Source organism: Anticarsia gemmatalis, chromosome 17 (assembly GCF_050436995.1).
Source record: "Anticarsia gemmatalis isolate Benzon Research Colony breed Stoneville strain chromosome 17, ilAntGemm2 primary, whole genome shotgun sequence".
NCBI classification, from domain to species: Eukaryota; Metazoa; Arthropoda; class Insecta; order Lepidoptera; family Erebidae; genus Anticarsia; species Anticarsia gemmatalis.
The window spans coordinates 8,366,486-8,386,640 of NC_134761.1; the positions used below are offsets into that span (position 1 = coordinate 8,366,486).

General features: G+C 34.3%; 1 protein-coding gene across 5 annotated transcripts in view; it reads left to right on the top strand.

Annotated features, from left to right (window-relative positions):
- The window catches only part of NaCP60E (Na channel protein 60E), a 192,703-nt gene that overhangs the window by 149,041 nt on the left and 23,507 nt on the right, over window positions 1–20,155 (top strand). For all 5 annotated transcript variants that reach the window (XM_076124749.1, XM_076124750.1, XM_076124751.1 and 2 more), the window contains exons 4-8: window positions 8,008–8,228; window positions 9,300–9,492; window positions 11,807–12,026; window positions 16,060–16,194; window positions 16,513–16,727. In XM_076124749.1, the coding sequence (XP_075980864.1) occupies window positions 8,008–8,228; window positions 9,300–9,492; window positions 11,807–12,026; window positions 16,060–16,194; window positions 16,513–16,727 (984 nt within the window). The remainder of the gene's footprint in view (window positions 1–8,007; window positions 8,229–9,299; window positions 9,493–11,806; window positions 12,027–16,059; window positions 16,195–16,512; window positions 16,728–20,155) is intronic.

The window sequence follows — 20,155 nt, forward strand, 5'->3', positions numbered from 1 at the left end:
AAACATTGTGTTTTATGGGGCAATATCCATTTCTTGGTAACGAAGTGTGGCATCCTGTAGCTACATAGTTGTAACATAGGTTTTGTTATAAAACTTTCTAGTGATATAGTTTCTTCTACATTATTCAGGCCCACTTCCACTGCGTGAGAATTGTGCGTGAGAAAGTGAATATGTTGTTAACTCTTAAGAAATCTGATTAGTAGATTGTCCACGTATCATATATCAGATCTTTCGCCTAATTATCACTTAAGTATCTAATTGAGTGTCTCTATACAATTAAAAGCACGAAAAACCTAAGGCCAATCAAGTCTGCAGACTCTTAAAAAGGACAGTATTAATCTGACCACTGCAGAAAAATTTTAGAACCTTGTTTTCTATTACTATAATAGTTAAAAATCTAATCGAAGCTGGAAGGTAGCCTGAAACATACAACTTTATTTACTTGAACTCTATACAATACTTAAGAAGGTTGTACATATTTTCAGCGGTCACACGTCAACGGTGTAGGTAAAACAGCTTGTATTTCACCCCTACAGTATCGATTAACAAAAACTACCACGGTTTTTATAATACTCGAACTTTGCGTCATACAACTAGTTATGGGCGTATTAACCTAAATTCTTCGCTAGTCAAACAATAAAGGTAGCTATTATGTTCATTGCTAACAAAGTTTTACTTCAAGCGTGTTGGTCAGGGTAGGCAGGCTTTATTTGTATTTAGCTTAAGAAATATTTAGAGATTGTAGTAATTTAGCCGCTGCTCACGTTTTTCTTATATTATAAACGCGAAAAGTTTGTGAGGATTGAAGCGTACGTTACGTATGCTTCAATTTGTTACTCCTTCACGCAAAAACGACTGAACAGATTTTCATGAGATTCAGCACACAGATAGCTTATAACTTGAATTAACATATAGGACACTTTGAACCCTAACCCTGAATATTTTTTGACGCGGACGGAGCCGCAAGCAAAAATTAGTACAGCATCATTAGACTACGATGACTTTTACTCATCTCGGTAGCTATAACCTTGTTTATTTTTAAGTAATAATGATTACATAATTTCTCAGTATAATAATACACCAAATAGTGAAGTTTATTTCACAAACTATCGTAATAAAGTGAATGTTCCCGACGGCTGACGGCTAATAAACTTAGCACTCATTTACTGAGAATACTCTCTCGTTTAAGAGATGTGCCACTGAGAAAACTTGATTCTATGAATAAAGCTTTATATTTAAAAATATTATTTTTTATTACAAATTTAATACGCTGTTTACTTTGCTTTGTGTATGTTAAAACTTTTTAGATGATCATACTAATATATAATAATATGTATTCATAAAATCACCCCTTTTTCAATGGCGATAAGCAGCAACAAAAGAGCGTCACTTGCGACGATCCTAACTAACTTCTCTTTTTCCAATTTCTCTCTTTTAACTTTTTATGCTGTCTCAATTTCATAAATCAGATTCTGACCTTTCGAAAAATCTATCAATCGTTTCAAAATAAGATTCAAGACTTACTGCAATCTCTATACTCAGTTCTTTATAAAAATCAGTCTGGTTTTCCTGTAGTCAATTTTACCCCAGACTATGATATGCATAAAATTATTAGATAGCATTTGAAATTTAATAGAAACACAATACATTAAACTTTAGGAGATCCAAGCACATTTCAATTAGACATTTCTAGGATATTTCAATTTGATTATGTTATAATATCATGTAACCTAAAATTCCCGGGAATATTCCCGTGAATGCGGTCCAAATAACAACCAGACGGACATTTGAGCTCAGATTTCGTACTATTATTTAACAGGAATTGAAATCCTGTGCATAAAGCTTGATATTAATTTGTAGTTAACGTCAGTTCCTGGTAATAGTAGCTGAACTATTAAATTGAAGTTTTGATACATTCGTGAATAGAAATTTGTATGTACTAAATTATCTATAGAGCTTCTCTCGCTTGTAATTCTACTTGAATTTCTTTGCAATTGCTTCCATTTAGTACGATGCAAATGTATATACTAATGATATAAAAAGTAGATAATTTAGTATACTTAAAAGGAGTAATTTTATGTATGGAAGTCGCTACAAAACCGACGACATTGGTGAACAAATTTTGGGCTTATTATTTAGGAATTGTGGTATTTGGAAAATAAATGGATATACGGACTTTTAAATAAACAGAACCATCAATCAAATACTTCGGGATGAATCGTAGATAAAATAAAATGAATAATGACTTGTACGCTACGGGCACATGAAAGCAAAAGTTAATATTTTTTTATCTCGTATTGAATTATAAACTTTACTGTTGGTCACAAGAACGCCAATGGAAACGGTGTGGATTCAGCTAGTAAGAGCTTGAAGCACTCACTCCAGCTTTTCTTTCTTTTGGCCTGAAATAAAACTCTCTAAGCCTCAAAATAATTTACGTTCTAACAAAATTACTCAAAACCAATCTACCCAAATTCTAATACGAAATTTGGTTCATAATCCTTATTTAATACATTTACGCCGGTACAGCCGGCACCTAGCGGTATAATTACATTTTGGCCGAGGCCACTGGTCTAATTAATTCAGTTAAACGTATAAAGGACTGCTCTCCACATGACTAATAATGTATGGAAGGTGTCTTAGAGCCGAGAGCCTGAGAGATAGCTGACAGATGCGACAAAATGTCCCCGTTAACGATGATTGATGTCACAGATAAGCTAAAAAATGATGCTTTATCACGTGTTAGGGCTCTGTTACAAGTTTTTTGTTCGTGTATTAATATTTGTTGACTGTGTTCGTATAAACGATAAAAAAGACGGCTAGTTTTGTAGAAATAATGATATGTAATCAAAAAAACAACACGCGTATAAGAATATTTTATCAGTAGTAAGTCCGTCTTTAAAAAGCGTTGTATATTATATTATATAGTTGTATAAATAAATAAATAAATAAATAAATATTTAAATAAAAAAGGGTTTTTATAAAGGGTATTACGTCTGATCGGTAAGAGACCCTTGCCCAGCAGCGGGACAGTAAAAGGTAAGAATACTCTATAAAACTTACACTTATAAAACCGTCCTAAGTTGCTAGTTTTAAAAAAACTTAACGTGCTCTATAAAATAAAGAGCCGCAACTTAAATCACGAGTATCAAGATTAATTACCCTACTTCACTTTCATCAAATCCGATAACATCCTTTGTAAATTTTTAATTAGTAGTTTTAGCTTTATCTTGAACAATTTACAATTATTATCGACTATTTAGTAAACAATAACCAGATTTCGTTACAAGACGAAGATTAACCATCAGTGTGGCTTAGCAAATGTCATCCATTTTGCTCCGATGATAAATTACACGAGACCGCGTAATAATCAGGCAACGGCAAGAGAATTATACAGCCTAAGTGACGTAGGCGGTACATATGAGCATTGAGAATACTCGTTTATTATACCTCCTTTCAGCTAATGACGTTATTGCATGTCTATTTGCAAAGGAGCGTGTAGGAAACAGGTTAGTACGTTCGTGAAATTTATCGTACAGGTAAAGGGAAATAATTAAACGTTAAAACCTTTGGACGAGTCAATCGTTTCTTTTTTATTTTTAAATTCAAGGTTAGTATATTTATTGATTGGTATACCCGTATTGTCGTTTAATGCCACTTCTATTAGAATATAGATTTTAAAATAACTATTTTATAGCACATTTTGTTACATAGAGTATATTCTGAAGGGGTAAACTGAGGTGTGTAATACTGAAAATTAAGGTTTATTGGCCACGTTACCAAACTTCATGTTGTAGTTAAAAAAATAACGATTATTAGTCATTAATTGTTAAATTTGATGTTAAAATTCAATGATATTTATGTACTTCAACATTATTATTAATATTTGCTACATTTTTCTTCTTTTCTTCGAAAAATTCTGTCGACAAGACAGAATGTTTCAAAGAAAGGAAAAAATCCTTTGCGTAATATTACTAAAACTAAACAAGCATACTTTACGTCGCCGTAAAACAATAAATTGGTTGCTATCAAGCCGAGCCACATCTTTACACAATAAGGGATAAACATATTCTATAATAACAAGGGTAAGAGATTTACTTAAGGCAAAACCGTTCACAACCAAATTGTATTTTATCAGGCTTTAGTTAATACTGAAAAGCAATTAATCTTGCATCACGTCATCTTCAGGAATAGCTATTAAAATTTCTTGAGAATAAGGCCACCACTGGACGGTCAATAATGTTGCACAATATACGATAATGTTGTTCGTAATAATATTATGCAATATTTTTTGACAAGTTCAATTTGATTGTACAATATATTCGACGGGCTTGCTAACGTTTTTATACTAGAGGAGCGGGGCAGTAAAAAAACCCACTATTAAGATTACTTTAGCCTCTGTTAATAAATTGAGCTCGTAGTACTCTTCCTTGTACACTACTTCGCTTCGCTCCTAATGCAAATGCAGCCTAAAAACCACAATATACTGTATATTGTTAATTATACTCACGACTTCACCTCACGACACGTTAATTATACCCAAGACTTTAGACACTTATCAAGCATACCGTGTAAAAAAATACGGGAAAAAGAAAAATGCGCATTTCCACAAATTAAATATTAAAATACAGATTTAAGTAGTCTATCAATTCAATATTTGAGTACTTAACAATTCGAACATGCGTTCTCTTTTTATACCTACTTATTTAGTTACGCGATTATTTTAACCTAAGTCCAATAAAAACATGAAAGGTATCACATAACATTTTAATACACTATACTTTTCCGATTAAAAAACGAGCTCCATAAATGCGCACCAATATGGCGACTGTCAAATTCTTAAATCCGAGTAAGGAACCGATGTTTGATCAAATTAACTTCAAAACTGCCTTTAGATATTGATGTTATCGACGTTTTATGAAACGATTTTATCGTATTTTGCTTCACTTGTTTTATTTTACACAAAATGTTCAAGCTAATGACCAATTAGTTAAGTCGATTGAAATACTTGTGTACAACTTTTTGGCTCAAAGACATTCAACTGTTTGAAGATCTATGATAGAAAGCCACGATTGGCGGACTAAATTTACTTCATTACCATAATTACCAACCACATAGAACATAACTTTTGGACGTTATTACAACTAATCGAAAGGCGTTGCACCAGTAGGTGGAATTTTATCAACATTTACTTATGTAAAAATAATCTGCATTGGTTACTTATCAATTTTCTTGATATTCAGTAAAGCTTACAGACATACTGACAGATAAATATGTTAATTAAATTATTAAAAGTTCAGTCACTATTTCTAGCTGCTCCATTCTTTATGGAATACTAGCTGACTCGCGCAACTTCGCTTGCGTCACCGAAGAGAGAGTGGGTCATAATTTTCCCCGTTTTTCTAACATTTTTCGATGCTACTCCGCTCCTGCTGGCTGTAGCGTGATGATATATAGCCTATAACCTTCCTCGATAAATGGACTATATAACACTGAAAGAATTTTTCAAATCGGATCAGTAGTTCCTGAGATTAGCGCGTTTAAACAAACAAACAAAGAATCAAACAAACAAACAAACTCTTCACCTTTATAATATAGTATAGAAGTATAGATAGCCTTCCTCGATAAATGGACTATTTAACACTGAAATAATTTTTCAAATCGGAGCAGTAGTTCCTGAGATTAGCGCGTTCAAACAAACAAACAAACTCTTCAACTTTATAATATTAGTATAGATTAAAATATACAAACTTTAGAAATTGTATGACCAAGTAAAAGGTAGGTAGCTAAATATTATATAACTCACTGAAAGGAGAGATCGTTCCATTCAACAGTTTTTTACAAACGCATACATCCTTTTGTCATCAAAAACATTTGCTTACAAAGATAACAAAGTGCTTGTTTTCTTGAAAATTTCGAGACCGCAGGCGAGGTTTGTCTCATAAAGCACTATGCAAATGAGCCGGCCTCGGCTGGATAGTTTTTGGTTAAAGTCAACCTTTATTAGAGGTAAGGCACTTTGTGTAAACTAATCTAATGAAATTTCATCGTTAAATGTAACACGCTGTTTACTTGCTACAGACTGTCAATGTTTAACTATAAACATTAGTAAAAGAGGCCTTTTTAAATGTGGTAGTTTTGGAAGCAATAATGTATGGATGTGAATGAAGCAAATGAAGTTTGTGAGGATCGTACCAAGTGGCGTTCTCTGGTCTCTGCCTACCCCTAGGGGAAAAAGGCGTGATTTTATGTATGTATTTATTATTTTATAATAATACTAGCGGACCCGACAGACGTTGTCCTGTCTACACGTCTTTAATTTGAAAATTTTAAATTTTTTTACATTGTCCAGCGGACAAAATTGTGAATCTAAACCATTCTCAGATCCCCTTGAACACACACAAAAAATTTCATCAAAATCGGTCCAGTCGTTTAAGAGAAGTTCAGTGACATACACACTTACAGAAGAATTATATATATAAAGATGTAGTATCAATAAATGGTCTGTCTTGGCAGGATTTAGCTTATATAGAGACAGTCGTTAGATTTTTTTTTACGTATGATAAATACAAGTATGTGGGTGTAGATTTTATGTTATCACAAAACAAAATAAAACACTGGAGCCCATTACAAAATTGCAAACTACACCCAAAAACCTAGACTAAATTTTTTAAAGTAAAAAGTTTTTTCAGTTTAATTTTATATTGTGTACTCGCGAGATATTTTTTATAAAACAAAATTCAACAACGCTGCGTAAATATAGGTCAGATAAATGAAGAATAATTACCTCACCGCAAAAATACCACAATACTTTAAAAAGGGGCCATTTTACGTTAGAAATAAACCTTTTCCTGCCTTTAACGACTGTTATTTCTATTTGTACCTTTTTGTTCCTCCGAAAGGCATGGCTTTAGGCTCCTATTTCGTTCTTGATTAAATCCGTAATGGGTTACAAAGCAATGTACCGCTTGTGGAGCACTCTGGATGTGCCATAACTTAGTTTGTGACCACGAGATCCTCGGCTTACAAATGTTACCCACTATCTTGATTACGGATAGGGTCCCAAGTACCGTTGTTGTTTTGTTACTACCACGTTTTTCTTGGCAACAATTTGTAACATGATCCGAATGGAATGTGAGTTTATTGTGATTTCTTAGAAATTGTTTTAAGGGCAGATAAGAGACAACAATTTTGATGCTGATTGAGTTTCGGCTAACTTGTATTCCTTCTCTACTACCTGCTTATTAAATAAATCATTTAGTTAAAAATCAAAATAGTTACAACAATAAAGAGTTTTCTATCTGAATTTACTCATTATGACCTTATGATGTGCATACCATTTTCGTAAATTAAACCAAGCTTTACACAAACACCACGCAAACATAATTCACAAAAGAAACTCAGAAACACAAGTATGTTATCGTCTAAGTAAAGGTCGTTGTCCCACGCATCAGAATATGAATAAAGCCTCTTAGATAAGTGTGGGGTGGATCATCCTTCACTTAAAGTTAGTAGTGGTAAAGTTTGGGGCCCCATGCTGACTATAATATTTTCCTTCGTAATCCCGCCACAATTTCATCATAGTCGCCGTCCGTGGGTGTCAGGGGCTGAAGAGTACCATGTTCTTACATTAATGTATTATGTTAGACGATAATGGGTATACTGTTATAATTTTAAGTTGTAACAAGGTTGTCGTAAACATTAAGAAAGATGACAGATAAATGTTTCTTGTTTTAGTTTTACTATAATTAAAAAATATCACAGCAACAAAAAAAATCCAAAACTTCAGCTACCCGCAAATTACCTAATTAATGAATAAACTCTTATTTTTTCAGTTTATGTATGATTCTACCATACCATAGGAAGACGAATAGGATCACACAAAATCAAACTAAACCATATCAGATTACTATATCAAAGCAACGAAATATACAATATTTGCCACTGACAACCACTTTATGCAGTATATGGTGGCTCAAATACTCACATTATTTTTTATTGTTCTAGGTACATTTTCCTGGCGATATACACGGCAGAGATGATAATAAAGTGCATAGCAAAGGGCTTCATACTGAACAAGTACACGTACCTGCGGAACCCGTGGAACTGGCTGGACTTCGTGGTGATCACGTCGGGGTACGCCACCATCGGCATGGAGGTCGGCAACCTCGCCGGTCTCAGGACCTTCAGAGTGTTGAGGGCGTTGAAGACGGTTTCCATTATGCCGGGTGAGTTAATCCGCTTTTCTTCCCTTCATTAGCGGTCAAACTACTAGTTTGACAACTAGTCAAAATTGCTCTGACAGCTAGGCAAGGCCTAAGCATAGCTAAGTTTGTGAGCTGACAAAAACCTGGACATTTATCTTATAAAAGTATACTTCATTTAATGATATAATAAGAATATGTACTTGCCTGTATATTGATTTAGTTTTTCTTTAAATATAATTGTAATTATTAGCCTAACTGTAACTGCAATCGTCTTACTACTAAAAAGTTGCCTACATACTTTACGATCAGACTTTTTCTCATGCAAACAGTCACAACCTCCAATAAAGATCCTTTATCACATTTATCTACTAGTACTTAAACGTCAATTAATACTACACTCTAAACCCGAATTGAATCGAAACTAAACCTACTTAGTTTCCCCTTGAATTCACGTTTAGATATAAAACTTCTTAAACAAACTGTAAAGAGGCTCTATTGTTTGTCTTCAGGAGAAACATGGCCGTTCTAGCCGTTTATTTAATGGGTCATTCAACTTTATCTTATTAGAAGTAGTCTACCAAAAAGAGAGCTTTAATGAACACTGTTTAAATAATAAAAATTAAAGAAAAATACTCGAGTATTTGTTGAACAGTGTGGCTCTTAATTGCTACGGTACGATGTAATTAACAAGAATGTTGATTTTTAATTGAAGATAATTTTTAATTGATCAAATTGAAGCTCCTCTTTTGAGTTTATTGTAGAGATTTTATTATTTTTGCTAATAGTTTTCAATGTTGAATTGAGTAATTTATTATCATGGATTTTTTAGATACGTATACCGACGTACTTATAGGTATCATGACATGATTTACCCCCGTTTTCTGGGGCACATTTAGCGGTAGTTTTTCTATTCAAACTGTTTTTATGAGTTTAAAACACAATTTAATAGATAAACTATCGCTAGTGAGGTTTTTTGAAAAAGTTAGTAGTTATTCTTGCTTATATTTACGCGACGAATTCAGCTTCAGGAATGAACACCTAATATACCATTCAGAAGGTAACCAGGTCGATAATCTTGTCTTCATTCCCCAGGTCTGAAAACCATCATCAACGCATTGCTCCATTCGTTCAAGCAGCTGGCAGAAGTAATGACGCTCACCATCTTCTGTCTGATGGTGTTCGCGCTGTTCGCGCTGCAGGTCTACATGGGAGAGCTAAGGAACAAATGTGTGAAGAACCTCGTCGTACCCCCGGGGGAGAACTTCACTGATGAGGCGTGGTCAGCGTAAGTATTCTAATCACTATACTATAGCGGAACTTGGCTCTAGTCAAATCTTTACACTTGACTGCCCCACTGCTTGGAAAATCTTGGTTCCAATCAAAAATCAAGAGTTTCTTTACACTTGATTGCCCCACTGCTGGGAAATGATCTTTTACAAGACGAGGGTTAGGCCTTGAATCCATCACGTACGTACCACAATAGTCAAGTCAAACCTTAATGAGCGAGATACCTAAAACAATCTCATTGCGGTGTATGTCATACGTACAGCCGTTGCATCTCGCCGCTGGCACATAATGATACAAGTACAACATTATGATTATTTTGATCGAGTTCTTTCAGAGGGTTCATTGCGTTTGCGTTCGTAGCCTACGTAGGACCAGGCAGAGTTTATTTGCATCCACATCATAGTAATTACTTATTACATGACGTATGATATTAATATCATAAGTATAATTACGTTGCCGTTATTGGCAGTAGGAATCCGATGATAACAAAATCGCACTTATTTTGAATAGTCTAAATGAATTACCTTACTTTATTATACAACCGCCGTGTTATCTTGGTAGTTACATAACTTCAAAATTAGGTACTATAACATTTAATATTACGTAGGTATACCAAATTCCAGACAGTTACTTGTATCAGATAACCCTATAGCACTTTGTCCTAGGACTTAACCCGAAATCGAGATTAACAATCACAAGAGAAACGAAGCAAGTGGAGCAACTAACTCACTGATTCTAAGTTGTCTCTTTACTTCAGATATATTCGAGTACAGACCCGCTACTATGTCGCTTTACAACTTCATACTTTTAAAACGTAATATCCAAATTAGATAGAATTAGCTGGAATTATAACGTTTCAATCAATTCCAAATGTGAAAATATGCATGCATGCATGCTTCATAAGGTTGGGTTTCGAAACTTTAATGTGTTCATCGACTTTTGGAGCTGACTGTACATTATTAGAACTGCCTTAGTTAAATATTTGAAAACAAAGTTGCTTTATTCCTCTCTAGAGATATCCATAGCAGAGAGATAGAAAAATCTTGTGTATCACTACATCTGCTACTGTCTGTCCCTATGTATGCTCAGATGTTTAAAACAGAGTGATTCAAGAAAAACATTTATGTGCAAAAATCGTAAAGGTTTTATGTAAAATAACTTTTTAAACAGGGCCAAGCTGGGCCGCACCGCTAGTTTATAAAAAGTATAGATTTATAAGAGAAATTAGTACTCAAGTAAGCTCTCCTTAATTAATTAATAGCCAGTAAATTTTCCATGAAATAATTTGAGCTCGTAAAAAAGTTTATCGTTTAAAAAGTTTGATAGCTAGAGTAATTTTATAGCTCCTCTCAAAGCCTGGATATGACTAATATGGCTATGAGAGTACTGGCCACATGGCGCCTTCGAGCGCTTTATTTTTTAAATATGGTTGAACGATATTCAATTCGGTTTGAGAATTTTCTCTCCTTACAATATCAACCATAATCTGTTCGTTAGGAAATTAATACTATTATATCTTCAATAATCAGTGGTTTCATTTAATCAGAGAGTCTTTAAATTATTTTACTTCATCAATAATTCTAGAGATTAACTTGCTAGTTCACTATATTCATCAATAAGTTTTTAGCTCCTAAGACCTTATTTCCGAAGATCAGTTATCACTATTACCACAGGATCCCCTTAAAACTACTACACTTTATAAATTTAAAATTATTTGTATTAATAAATACTTTCTAACAAAACATTATCCTATGATGTTTCCAATATACGAATAGAATGTTGTTCTCTTAAAATACTCTCCCCTATAAAGAAAAAAGGAAATGATTGATGGGATAATTCACTCTGAACAAAATATAAGGGTTTCTGTCAGTCATGGCGTGAATTGCAACATGGACAAGGAAAAATATTAAAATGAGCTTAACAAATAAGTTTACTTTGACTAAACTTAGTTTTCTATGTCGTGAAAAGTCTATTTTAGTCTTGCTTCCAATAGGCTTTGTCCGGATGCAAAGATTTTCCGAGGTAAAATGTCACCAACGTGTTATAAAACTCTGTCTGTATTCCTTCAAAATGCGTTCAGTAGTTTTTACATTAAATACGAGTAGTTAAATACATGTCGTACACCAACCATCCTCACAAACTTTAATTTAAATTTGATAAGTAAAATCAGATGTTTCATAAACTTAGTATTCAAGATATAAAACAATCAACAAAATATTCAAAACATATCACTATTATAAACACGCAATCAGAAAGCGAGTCACTGAAAAATTTCACACCTACATCCATCTAACTCATTTAACATTTCGCAGGTGGATCCAAGAGCCATCAAACTGGATGATGACTGAGGAGGAGGTGCCTATCATCTGCGGGAACCTGACGGGGGCCAGGCACTGTCCCCCGCAGTGGACGTGCCTCTGCGTGGGACCGAACCCCAACCATGGGTACACGAACTTTGACAACTTCCTGTGGTCCATGCTCACCACCTTCCAACTCATCACCTTGGACTACTGGGAGAATGTTTATAATATGGTAAGTCCAAAAATCATTACCTTTAAACTAATTGACTCAATTACTCCCATCTGTTTGTGAATTTAATCTCCTAAGCATTTCTGTTGTGGTCAGCTAAAGACAGAGTGGGTCATGAGAAAGGATTTAGTGTGTTCGTTCAATAATATTTTGTGTAAATCGCCTGAAATAATAATGAAGTCGTGGGAAGAAAAAGTGTCCAGTCCAGTCCTACAAATTTAAATATTTCAGTCACAAAACTGAATTACTAATATACAGAATATCCTGTTTATCATAAGCAAATATACACTATTGAACGCTTTTCCTAACATTTTTATCCTTTCTTTAAACCTTTATCTATATAATTTACTATGTCATTAGCCAAAACACGAACTAAACTGCAATCAAACAGTCACTCCGTCTCATGTAAACACGTTATTGATTTTCCGAACACCAAACATAGAACAACATACAACTTATAATGAAATTCCTACACTAAGCTCACCTTAACTTACCTCAATGCAACCTTCTAGTATTCATGAAGAGCTTTCAACTTGCACCAAAGTATATCAGCCTTTCTTCCAACTATGTTGGAGTCGACTTCCAGTCTCACCCGATGTGACTGGATACCAGTGTTTTAACCAAATAACTGATAAACATACTTATAAATAAATATTATAAATATTATTGGACAACTCACACACGGTCATTTGATCCCAAACTAAGCAAAGCTTGTACTATGGTAACCAAATAAACGAACTTACATATTTATACACTTCTAAATACGTCATATTTGTATAGATAAATAGACTACCAAGCTCAGAACAAATACTCGGTGCTCACAAAGATTCGTCCTACGGTTCCAATCCATTCCACTACGGTTATTGCGGCGAGGTGACCACTTTAACTACTGCGCCAAACGTGTACACACTGTTCACTTTGAAAATGAAGACCTAAAATTTGTCGTGCCTTATAAAGAACTCGATATGTATAATATGGTCACCCATCCATTGACCAACCTTGGCAAGCGTAACTTAACCTTAAAGATCGATTCGCACGGCTGTTGTTACTTAGCGTACTCTTCAACTTTCATCAAATTATATCTAAAGCTGTAATAATTTTGAGGTCTGAGAATTTTATAACAAAGGGTTTTAAAGGCAAATGAACTTAGTGTAAGTCGTTGTGTTCGTAACGTTGGGTCGCTCACTCTCTCACCAACTCTTCATTAATGTTGTACCGCTTTCCAGATGCTAGAAACCCAAAATGGTGTATTAGTGGCGACGTTTTGATATATTAGTCCATGTTCCTTTTAACATTTTGTTATTTTCATCCAATTTAGAAATTGTTTTAGAATTACGCTGTTATTTTATTAAAATTTCTGGCAACGCAATCTATTTAATATTAAGAAAAAAGAATGACTTTTGCGAAGGCCTAGAGCTCAATAAAACATTGATCGTTGAACTTAAAAAGCATTCGTTCTGTATTCATCTCTTCTCTAACTTATACACAATCAAATAACTATTAAAAACTATCTCTAATTATATTATAAACGCGAAAGTTTATAGCTCTTAAACTAAAAAATCTAAGAACGTGAACTATTCGGGTAACTAGTCTTAGAACTAGCTACAGCCCATGCGGACAGACTCGTCGCTAACAACTAGTTCTACTTAAATTATCACTTTAAACTCTCCAATTTCCTCCAGCCTTAACTGTAAAGACAAACAGCGGTAAGGTTGATATTACACCTTCGGGTGTAAAACATGTATGTACCGCCATGTTACCTAAGCAAACATAGACACTGTTATCTCATGAACCATACAACGTACTGCTCTAATAAATTATACGGGAATCACATAGAGGAGGTGAAACGTTAATTTGTTACTACAAGTACTTGTAGCGCGATTCTCTACAGTCGCTGCTAACGAATGATTTGACATTTAGAATGTACGAACAATTAGTTCCTATAGCACCCGCTAGAGGCGCTGATCAGGTTTTGCATACAAAACTTCTAACTATAATTGCCGATAGTCGTTAGTAATAGGGAAATGCCGCTCTGCATACTAGTTAGTTAGAATCTAATAAATTACCATGTATTTGTAGAGTTATATATATTACTATATTCTACCTGCGACTTCGACCAAGTGTAAAAACTATGTGTTAGTCCAGGATCTAAACTATCTGTATACCAATTTTAATCCAAATCTGTTGAGTAGTTTTAGTGTGATTTACTAACAAACACGCCGCTAGTATCAAGCTGAGTTCTTTTATTTTTTCTACTAAAACATGACGTCACTATTCTCTAAGCAACCATTATCCCCACAGCTCTGTTACTAAGCGTTATCCCACCCTTTATTAAATAACATTTACATAAATATCATTTTCATAACACCCAAATTAGTATAATGTAATGAGACACTGTAAGAACTAATATTCTATTATTTCTAAATATATCCTGGCTTCGCGCCAGGCTTGATTTTATTTTATTTTTGAACCCCGAAAAGCCTTTATCACTATACGTGTTACATGTCATAGTAAAATTATACATAGATAACATGATTGTAGGGACTTTTAGACCCATATGTTCTCAAAGGAAGCGCTCACGCCTTGAGCTGTCCCAAAGGGGCGAAAACAGGTCCAAAGAAAAATGATTAATAACTAAAAAACTTAAATTACTATTATGTAATAAAAGCCGTGCATTTGTAACCCTATAAAAGGAGCGGCAGTCTATAAAATTACATTACAGTTACAGTTTACATTACTAAACATATGCTTCAGTACATGTTTGTGACAAAACTAAATGACAAGGGAAAAACAAATAATTAATTTGCTCTTTTCAGTCTCTCTTTACAAACTCGACCACTTCAATGTACTTTTGTAATTATCTGAGATAAGAACTGAACAAAGTCAATAAATAATCGCCTTTTAACTTAGTTTAATGGTTTCTACAGTTCCTTCCTAACTAAGTAAATCATGAGTTGACCAATATATCAGTGACTTTGCATAACGCCCCACTTAATTTAATGACGGATACGAAAACATAATTTTGCGGCCATAAAATTGGCAAGCGCATAAAATAAAGCTCAGAGTTTAGAACCCGATATCCGCTATAAAATATATATGTATCGCTAAATTCCCGCCGTTTTATGAAATATTCTACATAACTAATCAGTATGATATAATTTAATTCTAGTACATGTATCTCATTTTCGTAATTAGAGGTAAAATTAAACAAATATTTTTTAACAACAGCCAAAGAGGATTAATTTGGCGCCTATTTAGGATATCAGCTTATTAAATTAAAATCTTAATAATATCTAAAAAGGTTGCACTATGAAAAGGTAAAAATCCTGGCCGTAAAATGGTTAGGAAAATGTAAATGCTATTACATATTAAGAGAAAAATAATAAAAAAGATAATTTTAATGGCATCTTAGTTACTTTCAGCAAAACTTACTGGCCAGGGTTAAGGGAAGAGTTTTTATACAAAACATTAAATATTTTTTATATTTCTTGGTGATACACGAATAGCAACAAATATAATCGAAATAACGCGTAGCCATTATCGTCATTTCAGCGCTCATTTAGGAGGCCGACACGATTCGCTCTGATTTTAATGTGAAATGGAGGGGAACTGGGAAACTTTAAGCGTTATGGATGTACTGAACTAATATAGGTTAATTTCCTTCGTGGCTTTCAAGTATATCTGTACAATTGTTTACTGGTAATGATATAATTATTACGAATTACAAATAATATTAACCGGCTTAGTACTTAAAAGATAGTTTAAAAATGATTCGATATTTTTAATATTATTATAGTTTTAAGATTAGTGTCGACACAATATTATTGCTTGCTAAAAAACGATAATTAAATTAAATTATGTAGTAACCGGCGGTCCTGATTGACAAAATGTATTCAAAATGTAATATATTCATTCAAATGGCGTTCCTTGGGTCACTGCCGACCACAATTAAAGTAGAGCATAATTTTATATAATTATATACAACATTTGAATATATTTCTTGAGCCTTATTAAACTTTGTCGTTGTTGTTGTCAGGTGCTGTCATCTTGCGGTCCGATGTCAGTGTCATTCTTTACGGTGGTGGTGTTCTTCGGCTCGTTCTACCTCATCAACCTGATGCTCGCCGTCGTCGCGCTCAGCTATGAAGAGGAGTCGCAGATCACGCAAGAGGTTTGTACTAACGTGTTGATGTAGTTTCAATTGTTAATATAAAGCAGCTTATGAAGCTAGTACAAAAATGCAGATGCAATAGAGATTTTGTGCCGGAAGTAACCATTGCATCAACGAAGAAATTTCAATACTTAACGATGGCAACTAATAAAATTCTAAATACTTTTTTGCATTACCAAACCTTCAATTCTGCAGCTATTCACTCTTCTCACTACGGAACCACTTATCGTCATACAGAATGTATGATCTATATTCTTTCCGATTAGTACCTGAACAGCGATAATTATAATATTACTTACTTGATTATTCAACAACCAGGAAAGAAAGAAAGATTTGAACGAGCACCGGGACGACTCTACATTCAGCTTCGACCCCACTTCGCTGGCGGTGCGGACGCTCGCGAAAGACTCGCGCAAACGCATCGACGCTCGCAAAGGTCTGCTTCTCGCGTCGTACTCACGGAAACGAACGAGGAGACGCAAGAGAGGCCGGAGTGCTATACATCACGCGGCGGCAGTTGCAGCAGTGGCTGAGTAAGACAATTTCCATTATTAACTATTCAATTAACAATTAATATTCTTTTAGAGCACATTTTGCCGTCGTCAGAAAATGTTGGATTCATTTTTGACAGATAATGTCTGAAGATCGTGTTACGAATATAATTAAGAGTAACAAAATATAAAAAATAAGTGGTAAGAATTTAAGCGTGAATAAACATAAGGTTTGTGTAACATCTGGGTTTTGCATCTCTATGTATCTAGTTAAGTCCCCAACCTGGACTTGGCCAGCGTAGCGGACTTAAGGTTTAACCCTATTACGGGAGAAGACCCTTGCCCTTAGTGGGACAATAATGGGTTAAATTAATTTATTTATATACACAGGTACATACATACATAGTTATTCTCAAACTAATTCTATACAAACAGTTTACACATTGACACTTAAGTGTAATTAGAATCAAATAAATATACAGCACAACGGCTCAAAAAATTATCTATCACTACAAAATACATAAATACAAACAAAACACTTCACTAAAACAAAACTGTAAATTCAACACAACATTTATACAAACACACAGACAAAACGTTTCCGTAACATTCGACAAAACATCACTATACATACATACATACAAACATACATAAAAGCTGGTGCAAAACACAGAGGGACATTAGGATATTTATGTGACCGGATGCCGACGACACAAGATCTGCAATCGCGCGGCTCCGCACGAGACATGAAATTTCATGAGCTGTAGGCGACATTACCTACCCTCCGTTATTTCGTTCCTGATTCGGGAATTTCGCAAGGGTAATGCCACATATGAAGGTATTGACCGATACCGCGAGACTTGTAAATGGAGAAATCTAATATGTTTCCAATATGTTGTGAAATAACCTTACACTTGAGCTTGCACGATAGTGAACTTTTGATATATCAATACCTATATAATATGTATTATTTATTTTGCATTATGAGTACTTTCTTAATGTATTCCTTGTCGATGTAGATGATATCGTTTAACAAAAAAAAATATTATTTTTATCGGTATTATCAATTTGTTCTTTTTTAACTAAAGCAAAATTAAAATGGCTATCTTTAGCCTCATTCACAACAAGTCCAATCTAGCTATAGGTACTTATTGTATTCGATACTTACCCTTTAACCTTTTTAAGGATTTTCCAAAAGCAATTAGTGTAGCTTTTGCAATTCTCTGCGTAAAACGATCGTGAGCCTGCGTTACCCCTAATGTTGGGCCAACTTTGTCCGCCGAAGTCCGACGCTGATTGAAATTTAATTACTTTGCCAAAGATTGCTGGAATTTCAATCACAAATAAAACATTTAGCTTCAGTTTGCAGAACATTCTAGTTACCGGTAACAGTTCCGAATCGACCTCATAGAATATTTACTGCGGAAAAATAGGCGAGTTTGGTTTTCAATTTGGTAAGGTTTTGACATCTTTTATAGAAAATTATATTTGGACAACTAAGCCGCCAAAACATACTATCGTTAATTACTTGATAAATTTCTATGATCTTCTATTTAATAAACGGCTGACGTCGTATGTGTGAAATTATGTATCTATCCACACATATGTAGCTACTTATATACACTAAAAAGAGGTTTAATAAATTCTTATTCTTCCCGCCATCTTTCCATGTCTTCACCAACAAAAGTGATTATTATTAGTAAGTTACTGTGTTGTTGATATAATATATGTCGTAGTACCTACAATATATGTGTAATCGTCAAAAACTGTTTAGTAGTTAGTGTAGTTATGTGTAAATTCATCCTGTCTTAGTATTAGAATATCTGTGATAAAGATGTTTGTGTAAGTAATACATTTCGTAGTAATAAACTACTGTGAATATATTCCTAGCGTTAACACATTTTCTTAAATACTGACCTATAAAATTATATTGAGCGTATTCGTTGTGTATGAGCGTAGTATCAGAAAACGGTAACCATTTCATTTAATTACATGCCTCCCTCATCTAAGCTTTAAATCTGGATATACTGACGTAGCTATATAATATAGGTTCCTAAAGGGTTTTGATACCGGCCCCTAGTGGGCACTGGAGATTTTTATGGGAGCCGGTAGTGGGTCCAATGATAAAAATCTAAAAATATAAATTTCTTACAACTATTTTGTAACGCGCAGCGATGTTTTTTTGTTGTTGTGCGGGAGGGAGTCCATAAATATTAAGAACTTATGCTTTAGAGTTATGAAAGAATTAACTATTATTAGAAATGAAAGAATTAACTAAGGCAAGGGAAGAAAGCCAGCAAAATAAGGACAATAAGAGTGCATTAAGTCACTCATTTCGAAGAATGTAGTCACTACTATGAGTCAAACAGTTCGAACTCATTCGGGTCATCAACCTCCTCACTACTCACGTCAAACGAGTTGTGAAAGATAAAACCGCCGGATATCCTGCAAAGTGACGATCATGTGGCCATTACAGTGACGGATACGGATTATCCGGACGCTGACTCTGAAATATGGTTAACCTACATTGTGGTTTTGTGCTGTAAACTATTTTGTTTCTCTCGAACGAAATATGTACCAAATAAATCTGGAAAAAAGAACTGTAGCACAGTTTTCTACAGTCGGTAATGTCGAGTATCGAGAGTTTGACATTAAAAATGTAAGTTGCCAAAATAGTAGCATACAGGAGCCTGCTACAGGCGCTGATCTGATTTTTGTACAAAATTTCTCGATAGCTAGCCGTTGTCTGTAGTAGATAGTAGTAGAGAATCGAGCTACAGATGAAAGAATCTAATGGCCCTATAACCGTTGACTTACACAAACCTGATTGCACGGTTTATGAATAAGAGTCGGATAAACTATTCAATAAATAAAGTGACAGTATGACAACCAACTGTCATAATTCTACCAGATAAGTTAACCAATACTTACTCAGAAGTAGTGCAGCATAGCTAGTCTTACGTACCCCAATTTGTACAAGAGATCTGTAACAACACTTCTTCGATTATCTGGTAAAATGCTATTGTACTGTAGTAGCCCGGAGTTTGGTAACGTGCCCGCTTTACGGCTATAGGCTCGCCCCCTGTTACATAGAACTAACATTATAAATGGCGAATCGTGAGTGTATTTCATGCCTTCTATACCTTTGTTTATAACAGGCGTGAAATAAAATAATTTCGTTCAAGATATCTGTATGTAAAAATCTCTTGTATCGTAAAGGTTGTATCTTCATGTAGAATGGTTTGTGCAGCCGATCGTGTGATTGCATGCAGGCGTATTGTGCGATTGTACTCCTCACTACCTGTGGGTTAACAAATATGTTAGACAAAGGTTGAAAGCTGAACACACTGTAGATTTACCCGATACGTTATAAAGAAGGCCGTGTCTTGGTCTGTTTCTTGACTTAAATATGACAGTAAATGAGATGTACAGGACCTATATGATTGATTCAATATAATAACGTTATATCT